Below are 16,173 nucleotides of genomic sequence, written 5' to 3' on the forward strand. Positions count from 1 at the left end.
ATTATGACTTGGTCCGTCCCGTGAAACTGTGAAGTTGAATAATCTGTTGTTATCTATACATTCTCCATGTAGTTGAGAAATTGAACCACAAATCATGCTTAGATTATATGTTGGCACTGTAGGGGCCCACAGAGGTCGTGTACATGTTGAACTATATGGTTAATTGTTGTTTTGTACTCAGTCACAATTTACTTGTTTATTTTATCTCAGTTTCTATTGTTCATTATTGATGCATCATATCATTGTTGTTGGGCTGATTTCATAATTTCTAGGAGCCCAAGAGACTGGAGAGTTTTATGACTAAGTGAGGCCGAGGGCCTGATTATGAGATATTATTATAACACATGAGTTTTTCGTGCAGCACGTGAGTTGTCCGTGCGGATCCAGATATTATTATACTATAGCATGTGAGTTGTCCATGCGGATCCAGATATTATACTATAGCACGTGAGTTGTCCGTGCAGATCCAGATATTGATACTATAGCACGTGAGTTGTCCATGCAGCACGGAAGTTGTCCGTGTGGAATATAGCGCTTGGGCTGTAGGTGCCCCTCCGGAGTCTGTACACCCCCAGTGAGCGCGGGTACCCATTGAGTGTGAGTGCTAAGGGCTGAGAGCCGAGTGGTTGAGTTGTTGTGACGAGTTGAGTGACTGTTGCCCTGAGAGACCGTACTTGCTTTTTATTTGTTGTTGCACTTAGTTGCTATCTGTCTTTGTTTTGAAATCTCTGAAAGATTTTATTTTTGGATTACATTGAACTGTATAAAATTGATTTGACTTAAACTGCCGTATTTGAAAACATGTCTATTCTTTGCTGGAATTACTGAAAATTAACTATAACTGTGTAGTTCATCACTATCTTCAGTTCCTTATTTGTTATTGTTACTTGCCGAGTTTGTTGTACTCATACTACACCCTGTACTTCGTGTGCCGATCCAGGTATTTCCGGACATAGCAGGTGTTGATTCTTTTGCACGGTTGACTCTTTGGAGATTCAGAGGTAGCTGCCGTATTTCGCAGACCTTGCCTCTCCCTCCCTATCTCCTTGTTTACTGTATTTGGTCTTAGACTATTATAGACCATATTTTCTAGACTTGTATTCATATTAGATGCTCATGTACTCAGTGACATCGGGTTTTGGGAGTGTTTATATATGTATTTGTGAATTTTCTTCCGCTGAATTTAATCATTATGTTTTTACACTTAAAAGATATAAGAGTTTATTGAGATTTTCGGCTTGCCTAGTATTGAGATAGTCACCATCATGACAGGTAATATTTTGGGTCGTGACAAGTTAGTACCAGAGCTTTAGGTGACATAGGTTTCACGAGTCACGAGCAGGTTTAGTATAGTCTTGCGGATCGGTACAGTGACGTCTGTACTTATCTTCGGGAGGCTGTCGAACCCTTAGGAAATTTTTCCTTTCTTGTATTCTATCGTGCTGATTCAGCTTGAAACATAACTCTTTGAATTCCTTTCACACATTTTTGTGCGTATGTGAGCGCTCAGTATCAACTGTGCCTCGCTGGCTTGTGATTCCATGAACGAGGTTCGAGATGTGTATTTTGTGTTTTGGTGATAGGCCAGTCTGGAGGACTTGAGGCTAGGGTTGGACCGCAGCTTAAGCTCAGTAGCTTCAGTTGTAACGTGTACATTTGGACTCATATGTTCAGTAATGTCCCTACGAGTGGAATTTGTGGCTCGATGAGCGGCGGAAATGACTATATGATGAGTATGATGTGAATGTGGCATGTGTCAGGTGGGTTGAATGAGACGGATAAAATTTACTTGTGACTCAAGAGTCTGCTATTGGGTACTTGATACTTGTTTTGATGTGACGTACAATCTTGAGCTGTGAGTGCGTTGAGGGATCTGTCATGTTATTTAATTATGGAACGAAGTAGATTTTCATGCGTGTTGATGAGTTCAAACTTATAAATATTAAGTGATTCCGTGGTAAATGTGGGTGCGAAAGGATATAACAAGATGCCAATTTGAGACTAAGCAGGTGGGTTATCTCCTGCGGAGTAATCTACATAGGTGTACTCCTTATAATGTTGAGTGGAGAGTTTATTTTCTACCAGCGGAGCGTATGTGTTGAGATTTGAATTTGAATCTGGTTGAGAAAGTTGACTTGATTGTCACGAGAATAAATGCGAACTTAGCCGATGATTGAGGTACTTTATGGTGGGTATTGCATAAGTTTTAGAAGAATTTTCGTTGAACTGACAACAATATCATGGCAGTAATAAAGTATTAGTATTATGAGTTATAGAGTGTTTTGTTCTATGGCTTTGAGCCAAGCGGGGGAGTCTGCTATTGATAATTCAATTTCATGGATATATGTTAAATATTAGTTTTGGTGTGAGGCATACCTGTGGTTTAGTTATGACTTATAGAGGTGGAGATCGAGGATGACTTGGGTAAGTATATTCCTGGATACGGGTTACATTGAACTTTATGAAAATATAAAAATTATGGAATGATTAAGTTGTTATTTTAAAGGATGTAGTGCACACGAAGTATGAATTTGATTGGTCGTGTTAAGGCAGTGTTACTTATTTGAGTGTTGATTGTGCTAAAGGAGCACATGTGTTTCGTCCCGTTTGGGGCGGAGTAAATTAGTTTTGAGCAGAGTGGAGGACTATCGAGAGGGTTCTAATGGATTCAAAATGTATATGTGAAAAATAATTTTTTTTTTAAATTTGTATATCACTAGAATCAGTTATTTACATTGGATGGTATCAGGACGTGCGGTAATTCTGTTTGACTATGGATTCTACGTTTAAGTATAAGAAAGGAAAGAGGAACAATTTTAAATTCGCATAAGGTATTTTTAAAGTGAGTGTTACAGTTGGGGTATTTATGAAGGTGCTTAAGAAGAATACAATGGCTTATAGGCCTTAGGGCGATGTGGTTTTATGTTAGGATGTCTTGTAGTGTCACGACCCCAAATTCCCTCTGTAGGATGTCGTGATGGCACCTAGTCTCTAAGACTAGGTAAGCCTATCAATGCGGAAATAACAATAGAAATCTAAAATAAATGAAACTGCAATTCAAATAATTACAACTCCCAAAACCCGGTAGATTTTATCCCCAATGTCTCTATATATCAGAGTCTAAAAAAAATAAGAAAATAACATAATAAGGATCGAAGGGGACTCCGGAGTCTGCGGACGCTGACAGATATACCTCGAAGTTTCCGTACACAGGTAGCTCACTGATGTCTGGGCTGGTGGGATGTACCTGGATCTGCAAAAAAGGATGTGCAGAAGTGTAGTATGAGTACACCATATCGGTACCCAATAAGTGCCAAACCTAACCTTGATAGAGTAGTGACGAGGTTATGTCAGGCCCTGCTGGAATAATAAAGGACATGTGTTAACAATATTCTACTATCTAATAAAGCGGCATAAGCACACATCAGGTCAACATGCATGCCTGTATGCTTGAGGGCATAATCGTCTTTTAGGTTTATTTTGGGTCTTTCAAAATATGTCAAGGCCGCCGTTGGATTCAACACTATCATCAACTTTTCCAAATTGCTCTGTCTGGTGCTTCACATGCCTCACAGGCTCAGAGTAGGGCACGTCATGTTTTCGCTTTTGAGTAAACAGTGGGCAAACAAAAGATTTTACGATTCCTCATGTATAGTCTTCTCTCGGCTTACACTTTCTTTCGTCTCTCAGTTTATACTTTCGCTCTTGGTTTTTCTTGCTGTTGCCAGGTTTCTAGCCGACCATTTTTGGGTGAGTTCAGTTTTTACTGTATTATTTCCATTTTTCCCTTCTGTTTAAAACCACTCCGTCCTCAAGGGATCTGCGGTGGTAAATTTTTTATTTATTTGGCGGATTTACGGATCGGGATACAGAGATAATGATGGGGATAGGTAAGTGATTAAGCACGAATAATACTTCTCTAGGTAGTCGGTAAAACTGCTTGCTAACTCTAAAGTTATTTTGGATAATAACATTGTATTTATTTGGCAATTAGTGTTGAATTGAACAAGCGAAAGATGGAGTATTCCAACCAAATACTGGGTAGAGGAAAATAGGATAACCAAGGATTCTTGGCCGGGCCAAATTTTTTGGGTACAACCATTTCTGAAAATTGTACCCATGAGATAATTCCCAGCTTTGGTCTAGAAATTCCCTTTTTGGATGAATGAGTCTTTAGCCATTCTCCTCAACAAGAGATATGCTTATATGATACAAGTTTAAGCACTTTTTTTCTGTGATTTTAGCTACTATAACTGTTGATAGCCATTACCTGTGAAATGTTTTTTTTTCTTTTTTATAATAGAGTACTCATGATAAAGGTTAATTTGGTCACTTTTTTAACCATAAAATATAATATGTGTTTCCCAAACATTTCATGAAGTATTGTTGCTGCAAATATCTACAGGTATAAAAGGAACTTGAACTTGCATAACTGATGGATTCCAAAAAAAGGGATAATTGTCTACATGGAGAAAAAAGGAAGGCTGCAATGCAACTCAAACGTCGCGATACATACAACCAAATATCTCCTACTAGAAGGGATGCATTACTGTTATCACGGCGTATGAGAAAACAAGACACTGCAAGGCATAACCTTGCTGAAAATGCAATTGTTGCTATCTCAGAGCAGGCATCATCATCTTTATACAAAGCTGGATTCCCAAAACAAACTGCGCTTACCATACGAGAACCTCATGCCCTTCTTGAAAAAGGTTATAATGTTGTACTCATTGTACCATACATATTGATAAAGTAGTCTTTCGTTTTTCCTTGGTACAATGTGTTTGACACCTTAGTTGTCTTACATGTGTGTATAAGTAAAACATTGAAAATATTTTGTGCTCATACGCTCTGTTTTTCAGTTATTAAAGCTTTAGTGTACACATTTAAAGCTCTTGCCTATTTCTCTAACAGTTGCTAGCTATCAACTTTGTGCGACTACATCCCGCGATAATGTGGAAAAAGGAAAAGATATATGCAATCCTCTTGTCATTCCCGAAATGGGTAAGCTTACCCTTTATATTTTTTTTCCCAACGTGCCATAATGGTTGCACATTATCGTTATCTCTGACTATTGCATATAAGGATGCACATCGCGTACATCTGACCACTGTGTTTCGACCTCAAGCACAGTTCCAACTAAAGGTTTGCACAAACTACGTCTTATAAATAATTTCTACAATTAGTGTGCCTTCCAACTCCCTTCTCTTCTAATGGTAGTTCTTCAACATTCAGGTCATACCCACGCCAAAAAAATCTGTCTTGCGACTAGGGAGCAACGAGATGCGTATGTTTCTCTGAAAAAAGTTGCAAACTGCCAATATTGTGCTGCAAAAAGGTTCGAATATGAACCTCCAACATTTTGTTGTGGCAGTGGTTCAATAAGGCTAACCGCACATAAAATGCCAATTGAATTATCAAAGCTATACTTTGAAAACACGGAAGAATCCGAACATTTTCGAACTTACATTAGAATGTACAATAATATGTTTGCATTTACTTCATTTGGTGTAAAGTACGATAAAGAATTGGCAAAAAGAAACTGTGGTATTTACACATTTAGAGTCTAGGGACAGATATATCATTTCATAGATGATTTGGTTCCTTGTAACGAAAAACCAAAGAATTTACAATTATACTTTTATGATCGTGATAACAAATTAGCCAACAGAATGGCTTGTTCAACAAGAGTTAACAAATCAATAGTGCAAAAGTTGATGGGCATATTAAAAGTCAATCCATACACTGTTTTCCTACGATCTCTCTTAAATGTTCCGAAGTTATCAGATTTTTATATTGCACTTAGATGTGACTCAGCCTTAGACCAATGAACATATAACTTACCCAGTGCATCAGAGATTGCAGCAATATGGGAAGAAACTTCTGGAAATACTATTTCTGCACCACATATACGTATTTATACCCATAGTAATAGAGCTCAATTAGTAAATTATTACTACGGCTGTTATGATCCTTTGCAGTATCCCTTATTGTTTCCGTATGGTGAAAATGGATGGCATTGTGGAATAAAAAAAATTACTCACATGAATAATCTGACAAGGAATAGAGTTCACTGTGAACATGAGCAGCTGCCCAGCATAGAAAATATGTGTTCAGTTGACGGATTTCTCGACATGGAAGCAGAATCGCTGCAAAAAGGAAAACGAAAAAGAGATACAGTATCATGTCGAGAGTATTACTGTTACAAATTTCAAATAAGAGATAATGAAACAAACGAAGTAGTACATTGTGGAAGAATATTTCAACAATTTATAGTAGACGCATATATAAAGCTTGAAACACAAAGATTAGACTTTTTCACATTTAATCAGGATTTATTTAGAATTGAAGTGTTGCAAGGAATTCTTGACATTTTGAGATATGGTGAAAGAGAAGCCTCTAAAATCGGAAAGAAAACATTCCTCCCTATTACATTTATAGGTGGACCAAGGGATATGCGTCAACGATATATGGATGCTATCGCATTGGTGCAATGTTTTGAAAAACCTGATTTGTTTATAACAATGACGTGTAATCCATCTTAGCCAGAAATAAAAGAACATCTATGATCCAGTGATGAGGTACAAAATAGACCTGATTTAGTTAGTAGAGTATTCAGAGCAAAAATAGAAGAACTAAAAAAAGATATATTGAAAAGGCAAATCTTTGGAAAAGTTGCAGGATTTATGTACACTATAGAATTCCAAAAACGCGGTCTTCCACATGCTCATTTTCTTATAATACTTGTTGATGAAGACAAATTATTGACTCCTGAATCTTATGATAAATTTGTTTGTGCGGAATTGCCTAATGCTATTAAAGATTGTTATTTGTATTCACTTGTTACTCAACATATGATGCACGATCCCTGTGGAAGGTTAAATCCGACAAATATTTGCATGAAAAAGAGTAATTGCAAATTCAAATATCCAAGAGATTTTGCTGATAAAACGTCAAAAGGAAAAAATTCTTATCCAATATATAGAAGGCGAAAAACTGGAGAAACTGCAAAAATAAGAACTCAGTTTTTAGACAATTCGTGGGTTGTTCCATATAATCCTTTTTTGTTATGCAAGTATAACTGCCATTTGAATATAGAAGTTTGTTCTGATATCAAAGTAGTTAAATATATTTGTAAAGGACATGATAAAATTGCGTTTCGTATACATAACAGTGATACAGATACAGACATAAACGAAATAAAAGAATATCAATCGGCTAGATGGGTTTCACCTCCGGAAGCTGCTTGGCGTTTATTTAGTTTCCCAATTAGTGAAATGACTCCAGCTGTATATCACCTTCAGTTACATTTAGAAGGACACCAATTTGTTTCCTTTAAAAGTTCTGAAAGTATAGATAGAATTATTGGAAATCCGATGATTAGAAAAACAATGTTAACTGAATTCTTTGTTATGAACCACACAAATAAAGATGCTATGCAGCTTTCGTTATTGTATAAAGAATTTCATTTCCCAAATACTTTGTATGGTCTACAACATATAAAATGTGGACACGTCACATAAAAGGCAAAGTTATTGGACGTGTTGTGACATGTCATCCAACAGAAGGAGAAAGATATTACCTGAGATTACTGTTGATGAATGTTAGAGGACCCAAATCATATCAAGATTTACTAACAGTTGATGGAATATCTTGTAGTACATTTAGAGAGTCTGCAGAAAAAAGAGGATTATTGCACTGTGATAACAGTTTAGTCGAATGTATGTTTGAAGCTGTAAGTTATCAAATGCCATATAGTTTAAGATGCTTATTTGCAACATTATTGGTGTATTGTAATCCTGCTAATCCGGCAGAGCTTTGGAAACAATTTGAAGATTCAATGTCAGAAGACTTTAAGATTCTACCGAACACGAATGCGAAAGATATTCGTTACATGACTTTAAATCATATTAATGACATTTTGCATTTGATGGGGAATTATATTAATGAATATAATCTTGTGTCTGAAAGAATTACACTGTCACCAGCTGTTAGAGAAGCCAAAAATTGTCATTTCGAAAGAAATATTACTGTTAGAGAAGAGGATTTATTACTAGAGGCAAAGTTGAACACTGAACAACGAAAAGCGTATGATAAAATTCTTAACAGGATATTTTCTAACCAACTAGGTGCCTTTTTTATTGACGGGCCTGGTGGAACAGGAAAAACTTTTTTATACCGTGCTTTGTTGGCTGTTGTACGATCAAAAGGCTTTGTCGCTTTAGCAACAACAACTTCAGGGGTTGCGGCTTCGATCCTCCCAGGAGGACGAACTGCTCACTCCCGGTTTAAATTCCCTATTGAAATTGATAAACAATACTCTTGTAATATTAGTAAACAAAGTTCATTAGCAGCTTTAATACATGATGCCAAACTCATTGTGTGGGATGAAGTATCTATGGCAAAAAGGAAAGTGATAGAAGCTTTTGATGTTCTCTTGAAGGATCTGATGGATACAAAAGCTCCATTTGGGGGGAAAAGTAGTTGTTTTCGGTGGTGACTTTAGACAAACCCTCCCGGTTGTTCGAAGTGGAAAAAAGAAGATTTTATTCAAGAAAGCTTATTGTATTCTGAAATTCGAAATCAACTTGAGAAACTGCGACTATCAGAAAATATGCGAGCTAAAACAGATCCTATGTTTTGTGAATATTTGTTGAGAATAGGAAATGGAGAAGAAAAAACAGATAACTATGATAAAATAGAAATTTCTGATTATTTTGTTATTCCTTTCATTTCTGAAAAAGAATCATTAGATCTGTCATGGGCTGCTTTCATCATCGACCCATTACCCCTTGGACGCGCCCCGTGGCGTCCCAGCAAGCCTCCCAACGCCTAGCGCCACGGTCGGCCCCGTGGTCTCGGCAGCGCCAAGTGACAAGCGAGCATGCGCCTCTGTCGCCCCACCGATAATCAGTGCCAGCGCCTAGCGGCTGGCGAATGCCATCAGCGCCGCGCGCACCGACAATGCCGCGCGCGCAGACCCAATGCCAAGCACCAGCGCCCCGCCGGTGGCAGATCCAAATAGTGCCGCGCGCGCCCACAGCAATGCGCGCGCAGACTCTGATGCTCAAGACAAAGTTGCTGCCATCGGACTTGCTTCCATAGAAGACTAAGTCCTTTTCATTGTAATTATAGAGTAGTTTTACTTCATTCATTTTCAGTGTGCTTCTACAGCTTTCTTAGGTCAACTCATGTAACTTTGGTTTATTTTTTTTAAGCATTATTAAGGGGGACCAAAGCATTCAAACATTCAAGCATTCAAACAATTCTCTGTACTGGTGTCTCTCCCCCCGGACACCTCATTGCATCTTGTAATAGCTTTCATCATCATCAATACAATCATCAGCTTTCATCCTCAATTGCTCATTTTCCGCTGCTCAATTGCTCATTTTCCGCTGCTCAATTGCTCACGACATTGATTTTTCCGTACGGCACTGACAATCTAGTCTAGCGTACGGCGAGGACCTCAGTTGACGCATAGCAACCGCACTGACATCGGTTGCTTAGCCTTACGTCGCCCTTCCAAGGAACTTCAGGAAGGCGCCGCGTAACAGTTGGTATCAGAGCCTAGGCTCGACATCGGACGAGGGAACTCATTGCCATCATCATCACCATTTCTGACCATGGTGAATTACGGGGATCGCATCACGACCCTAGAAGAGACGGTTGACGCATTACGGCCCATCGTGGATACGTTGCCTGATCTAAAAACCAGCCTAGTGCAAAGGTTGGACGACCTGGACCGCAGAATGCGGCAGACCGAAGTTGACATAGCAAACATCAGTCAAGACTCTGAGGAAGACCGGCAAACGGCTGCCGTCGAGGCAACCAAAATTCATGGCCAATTCGAGGACCTCCAACAGGAGCGTGCCGAGGATTTAGCCCATCGGGAACTAGAGGCAGATAGACTGACCGTCATGCAGCAAACCATAGACAACTTGACAGGCCAGCTCAATGTTGTCAATGCTGCCCTTCAAAGCCTACTCAAAGGAGGCGAAAACCACATCAGGGGTGCCATGAACATTGCCCCCATGCCATAAAAGCTGAAAATTCCGGAGCCCAAGCCATACAACGGAGCCCGGGATGCTAAAGAAGTGGAAAACTTCATCTTCGACATCGAACAATTGTTCGATGCCGTTGGACAATTGGAAGAATCCAAAAAGGTAGCAACTGCTGCCATGTATCTTCAGGGTGATGCAAAACTCTGGTGGCGAGTCAAATACGAAGCCATCAGGGCCGGTGAAGATACTCTCCAGACATGGGCAGAACTGAAGGCCACCATACGCCTGCAGTTCTTCCCCGAAAATGTGGAATACAATGCACGGAGAAAGTTGCGTGAACTCCGCCACACCAGGTCAGTGCGGGACTATGTGCGTGAATTCTCCGTACTCATGCTAAACATACGAGATATGGGGGACAAAGACAAACTGTTCGCATTCATAGAAGGTTTGAAACCCCATGCTCGTATGGAGCTGCAAAGACAATGGGTAGATACCCTGCCCAAGGCCATTCAAGCTGCAGAGTGCCTTGGGGATTACCAGTTGGAAACTCAGAAGGATAGGCCCCGGCCGCCTGTCCGAGGGGGATACAACGGGAGCCAACCTAGCAACGGTGGCCCCAACAGAACGGAGGAGATCGAGGGGCATCCAAATCCAAGACTCCTTCCTCAAGCAGCAACACTGCTGCATCAGTCAACAACAATCAGGGGAGAAAGCCCTCATCAGAATGCCGTCATTGCGGCGGGGAACATTGGAACAATCAATGCCCCAATACACAAATCAATGCTCAACAAACTGTTGACGACGATGAGTCAGATCAGGACGGCTCAGCCGACGAAGAACAGGTAGGGGCCTTCAAAGCATTTGTTGGCTCCATTCATGATACCTTGGCGGGAACCAGTGCTGGCAACCCCAAGAAGAAGGCATTCCCAATCGACAAGAAAGGGAAAGGAAAGGCGGATGAGAGGCCTCCCACATCATAAAAGAGGACCTTAATGTTCATTGACATGAAAGTAAACGGCAGACCTATTCGGGCATTGATAGATACGGGTGCTAGCCACAACTACCTGGCCTCAACTCAGGTGCAACGCCTCAGTCTAGCAGTGCAAAAATGCAAGGGTCGTGTCAAGGCTATCAACTCTCCATCTCAGCAAGTGAGTGGGATAGCCAAAGAAGCGCCAATCCAGCTTGGCCCATACAAGGGAATATTCGACCTACGCATAGCTATCATCGATGACTTCGAACTGATAGTGGGATTGGAATTCCTCAGGCAGACCAACACCATCCCGATACCATATGCCAACATGCTCCTAATGATTGGAGACAACGGGGCCAAACCCCACACCATACCGTGCATATCCAAGAAGATGGCCGCTGGAAACATCACGGCCATGCAGTTTAAGGAGGGAACCAATAGACCTGAACCCACGGTTCCGGCTGCCCTCAACCTCATCAAACAGACATCACATCATCGGGGTCTAACAACTCATGGCGCCCCTCATTGTGTGAAGACTTGTCAAGCATTCCCAAAGGACAAGTCGGATCACTCAACACAAGCGGGACTCCTGGAGCCGCTACCTGTCCCACAGAGACCTTGGGAAAGCATTTCCCTGAATCTCATCAGAGGATTACCTAAGTTCGGAAATCATGCAACCATCATGGTGGTAGTAGACCAATTTTCCAAGTATGCTACCTTCATCGCAGCCCCACAGAACATATCAGCAGAAGATACAACTCGACTCTTCTTCTCTCATGTTGTCAAACATTGGGGTATGCCCAGCAACATCATTAGTGACTGCGACCCACGCTTCACTAGCAAGTTTTGGACCCAACTCTTCAGTTGCCTCGGATCCAAATTGAGTTACAACTCAAACCATCATCATCAGCAAACATGTGATCAAACAGACCGGTTCAATGACATGCTGGAGTAATATCTCTGCCAATTTGCAACCGGGTCACAAACACATTGGGTGAAGCTTCTGGATGCTGCTCAGCTGTGTTTCAATTCACAAAAGTGCGCCCATACAAACAAAAGCGCTTTTGAAATTGTTACCGGACAGCAACCGCTACTCCCACAAAATGTGAATGCACCAAACATACCATCATCTCATCGAGCTGCCAGTTTCTCTACAGAATGGGAACAAACTTTGAAGATAGTGCGGAGCTATCTTGTCAATGCCCAAGACAGGGCAACGAGGCATGCCGAACAAAACCGTCGCTTTGCCCAACATCAAGCAGGGGACAAAGTGATGGTAAGAACCTCGAGGCGGAACTTGTTTGCAAAGAGGACCCAAGATCCTCGCCTATTGCAAAACTACATCGGGCCTTTTTCCATTGAAAGGCGCATCGGGAAATCCACATACCAGCTGAACACACCAGCCTGGTGGAAAATCCATCCAGTCTTCCATGTCAGCCGCCTCCAACCATTTCAGAAATACATGGAAGATCATTCAGAAAGACATCTCACAACACCGAGGGGAACAGACCTCCCAGCCAACAAGAGCCTGACCAATCATCATCATCCGGCAGGTAAGGCTCCGAGGATGTCGCCAACTCAGGTGGGGGAGAATGTCATGGGCTGCTTTCCATCATCGACCCATGACCCCTTGGACGCGCCCCGTGGCGTCCCAGCAAGCCTCCCAACGCCTAGCGCCACGGTCGGCCCCGTGGTCTCGGCAGCGCCAAGTGACAAGCGAGCATGCGCCTCTGTCGCCCCACCGATAATCAGTGCCAGCGGCTGGCGAATGCCATCAGCGCCGCGCGCACCGATAATGCCGCGCGCGCAGACCCAATGCCAAGCACCAGCGCCCCGCCGCTGGCAGATCCAAATAGTGCCGCGCGCGCCCACAGCAATGCGCGCGCAGACCCTGATGCTCAAGACAAAGTTGCTGCCATCGGACTTGCTTCCATAGAAGACTAAGTCTTTTTCATTGTAATTATAGAGTAGTTTTACTTCATTCATTTTCAGTGTGCTTCTACAGCTTTCTTAGGTCAACTCATGTAACTTTGGTTTATTTTTTTTAAGCATTATTAAGGGGGACCACAGCATTCAAACATTCAAGCATTCAAACAATTCTCTGTACTGGTGTCTCTCCACCGTGACACCTCATTGCATCTTGTAATAGCTTTCATCATCATCAATACAATCATCAGCTTTCATCCTCAATTGCTCATTTTCCGCTGCTCAATTGCTCACGACATTGGTTTTCCCGTACGGCACTGACAATCTAGTCTAGCGTACGGCGAGGACCTCAGTTGGCGCATAGCAACCGCACTGACATCGGTTGCTTAGCCTTACGTCGCCCTTCCAAGGAACTTCAGGAAGGCGCCGCGTAACAGATCTTTTGTTTAGAGCAACTTATCCAGATTTGCATACATGTTCCGATATGTCTTCTATGACTTCACGCGTAATTCTGACGACAAAAAATGACTGTTTTGATGAAATGAATGAGTTGCTCATAGCTCAATTTCCTGGAGATGCTAGAACATATGTTGCATTTGATGAAATTACTGAAGCGAATGATCAAAGTCAATATGAGGATTTTTTGCATACATTACATCCCGCTGGTTTACCTCCCCACAAATTGACATTAAAAAAGCATTGTCCTGTTAATCTGTTACGAAACTTAAATCCTTCCCAAGGTTTATGCAATGGCACACGACTTATATGTTGTGACCTCCAAAAGCATGTTGTAAGTGCCAAAATTGCAAGTGGAGATTTTAACAATGTACATGTTTTTATTCCAAGAATACCATTATTATCATCTGCTGATGAAAAATTAAAAATTGCCCGTTCCTTTCAAGAGAACACAATTTCCTTTGCGATTATGTTTTGCTATGACAATAAATAAAGCTCAAGGTCAAACGTTGGACTTTGTTGGAATTTATTTACGCGAACCTGTTTTCTCACATGGTCAACTCTATGTGGCCTTATCAAGAGCAAAATGTTCCCACTCTGTAAAATTATTAATTCGACCACCAACAATAGATAGCAACGATGATCATTCGACGTACAATATAGTTTATAACGAAATCATTCGAAAAGCTTTACATAAATAGATTTTCTGAATGGCCCAAGATCCCCGTGCTTCTGCAATTCTGTAATTCAGAGAATCAGAACATTGTCTCCAGCATTGCTGTTGAGGTATTTTCAAAACTGTTTGTTTTATTATAATTTTAACTTTTTTGATATATTGTTCAACCTGTGACGAAATTCGAATAATTCTTGTGAATGTAAATTAGTAAAGAAACCATCCACATACATCAGATTTACCTCTTTTTTTATTTTCTTCATTGGGAATTATAGACTAATTCTTTTGTATCTATTTCTATTTTTTAGTTAGCATTATCCTTTTTTAGCAGGTAAGTTTACCACTTGCGATCATAGAATAAATTTATTTTTCGTTTAATGTTTCGAACTGATCATAGGGTGTAACTAAAATACTTGAAGAAGCATTTGTTTGTTGTTTATGTTTTACTGTTTAGAGAGGTTTTACCATGTGCTATAGACAAAAAATGTATCAATAGTTTAATAGTAACTCAACATATAGCACAACCGGTCACACCCAAATAACGGAGAAGGTTTTACTGTCAATTAGAAGTAGAAGTTTTATTATTCAACTCAAGTGATCACTGCTAGGATCTTGTTGCACTGGGCATCTTTAGATTTACGTGTATTGCTAGCTAGACATGTTCATTTCCCGGTTTTATCCACTAGAAAGGCATAGCTACTTCTCTCCATTCGATACTCAATGTACACCTCAATTCTTTCGAATCATCTATCTGCAGTTTATATAGTTCATTTGCATTTTCTGCACTTCTGGTCAGCTCACTTCTGTTATTATGTTTTGTTGTCCGCGATTTATTCCTGCATAATTCTCAGGTATAGGTTTTTCTTATCCGTGCTCTTCTTTTTTATCTCCGAATTTCTTGGACTTCTTTTTGCTCTGGTGAAAACATGAACTTCACTTACCCTGACCATGTGTATTTATTATGAATCTTCTTCGTTCTGGTCTCTTTTCGTTTAACTGACACACATCGTTGAGTAATAAATATATTGCTTGTTAACTAATTCTACGATCAAAACTGTTAACTGTTGTTAGCTAAAATTTTCATAGTTTGGTACTTGACAATTTGCATGTTAACTAAATTTTCTATGATCACATATACCAAAAAAAATTCCTCAAATTTGCTTGACAGAGATGAGCTTTTATTGATTAATTATTTGACGGTATGAAGGTGAGTTGAAAAGCCATTGTACTTCTACATCAGCTCAAAGAACTTGAACATTCAGTTTGTGTTTGTAACCATGCACTTTAACTAAACCCTAACCTTGAGATGTTTACGAAGTTGGAGACGAAGAGTTACTTTCAGATTTGATTTGATTTGAATTTTTTATCACTAAATTCAGTTAACGTTTGACACGCATGTCAAAATTCTTGTTTTACATTTACTTTTGATTAATTGCAGTGTCATTGTGTGTGTGGAAATAAAGCAACTTGTTGAAATATGTATACGGAGTTTTATCTGGAGTTCGAGGAAGCTGGACACGAAGAGTAATCGAGTTAAAGGACTCAGTTTTTCATAGAAAAAAGGCCATGGATCTTAGCTAGCCTTCACGCTGCTGTGACCCAGCTTTGGGATTAACAGATGGGAACTATCATTGATCTATTCCAGGAGCACGATGGCCCCGTCCGTGGCGTTCATTTACACAACTTTCAGCTTCTCTTTGTTTCCATAGGCCTGGTTTTCCTTTTTAACTATACTGTTGCATATTTCTGCTATTAATTTTATGATATTGTGATGGTACATCTACTGATATTCGTTATGAAATCAGAATGATGCTTTTACTGAATTAATGAAATTTCCTATCAGAATTTTCTTTCTTTTTGGTTTTATATGATATTTGTCGACTGTGATCAATGGCGTCGGCATATCATGGTATCAGGTGGACTACTCTGTGAACCATAGAAAATATAATGTGATCTCACTTTTTTTTTACAGAAGCCTCGAGTTGCATTTGTAGAAAATTACTTACATGGAGTAGTTTCTTTCATGCATTACTTTTTCGTTAGAAAAACCATAGATGAAGACACATTGTCGAAATCTAAAGGAACTGTAAGCTCCTCTTTACATCCTAAGCTCAACTTTGTAACGTCCATGTTTGTATTGAAGA

General features: G+C 40.2%; 1 protein-coding gene across 5 annotated transcripts; it reads left to right on the forward strand.

The window, feature by feature from the left end:
• Positions 1 to 3,503: 3,503 nt before the first annotated feature.
• On the forward strand, positions 3,504 to 15,756 carry LOC107802354 (uncharacterized). 5 transcript variants are annotated; one of them, XM_016625834.2, is made up of 4 exons: positions 3,504 to 3,750; positions 4,406 to 4,712; positions 4,915 to 5,004; positions 5,236 to 5,660. In XM_016625834.2, exons 2-4 carry the CDS (start codon positions 4,436 to 4,438, stop codon positions 5,568 to 5,570), a joined length of 702 nt encoding a protein of 233 aa, XP_016481320.2. In that variant the 5' UTR covers positions 3,504 to 3,750; positions 4,406 to 4,435; the 3' UTR covers positions 5,571 to 5,660. The 5 variants fall into 5 exon arrangements, 3 of the variants coding, with proteins under 3 accessions (XP_016481320.2, XP_075104583.1, XP_075104582.1); XR_012706874.1 differs by having other exon boundaries at positions 3,508 to 3,750; positions 4,915 to 5,145; XM_075248482.1 differs by lacking the exon at positions 5,236 to 5,660 and adding an exon at positions 15,468 to 15,756 and having other exon boundaries at positions 3,512 to 3,750.
• Positions 15,757 to 16,173: the final 417 nt, after the last annotated feature.

The sequence above is a fragment of the Nicotiana tabacum genome, chromosome 24 (assembly GCF_000715075.1).
Source record: "Nicotiana tabacum cultivar K326 chromosome 24, ASM71507v2, whole genome shotgun sequence".
Classification (NCBI taxonomy): Eukaryota; Viridiplantae; Streptophyta; class Magnoliopsida; order Solanales; family Solanaceae; genus Nicotiana; species Nicotiana tabacum.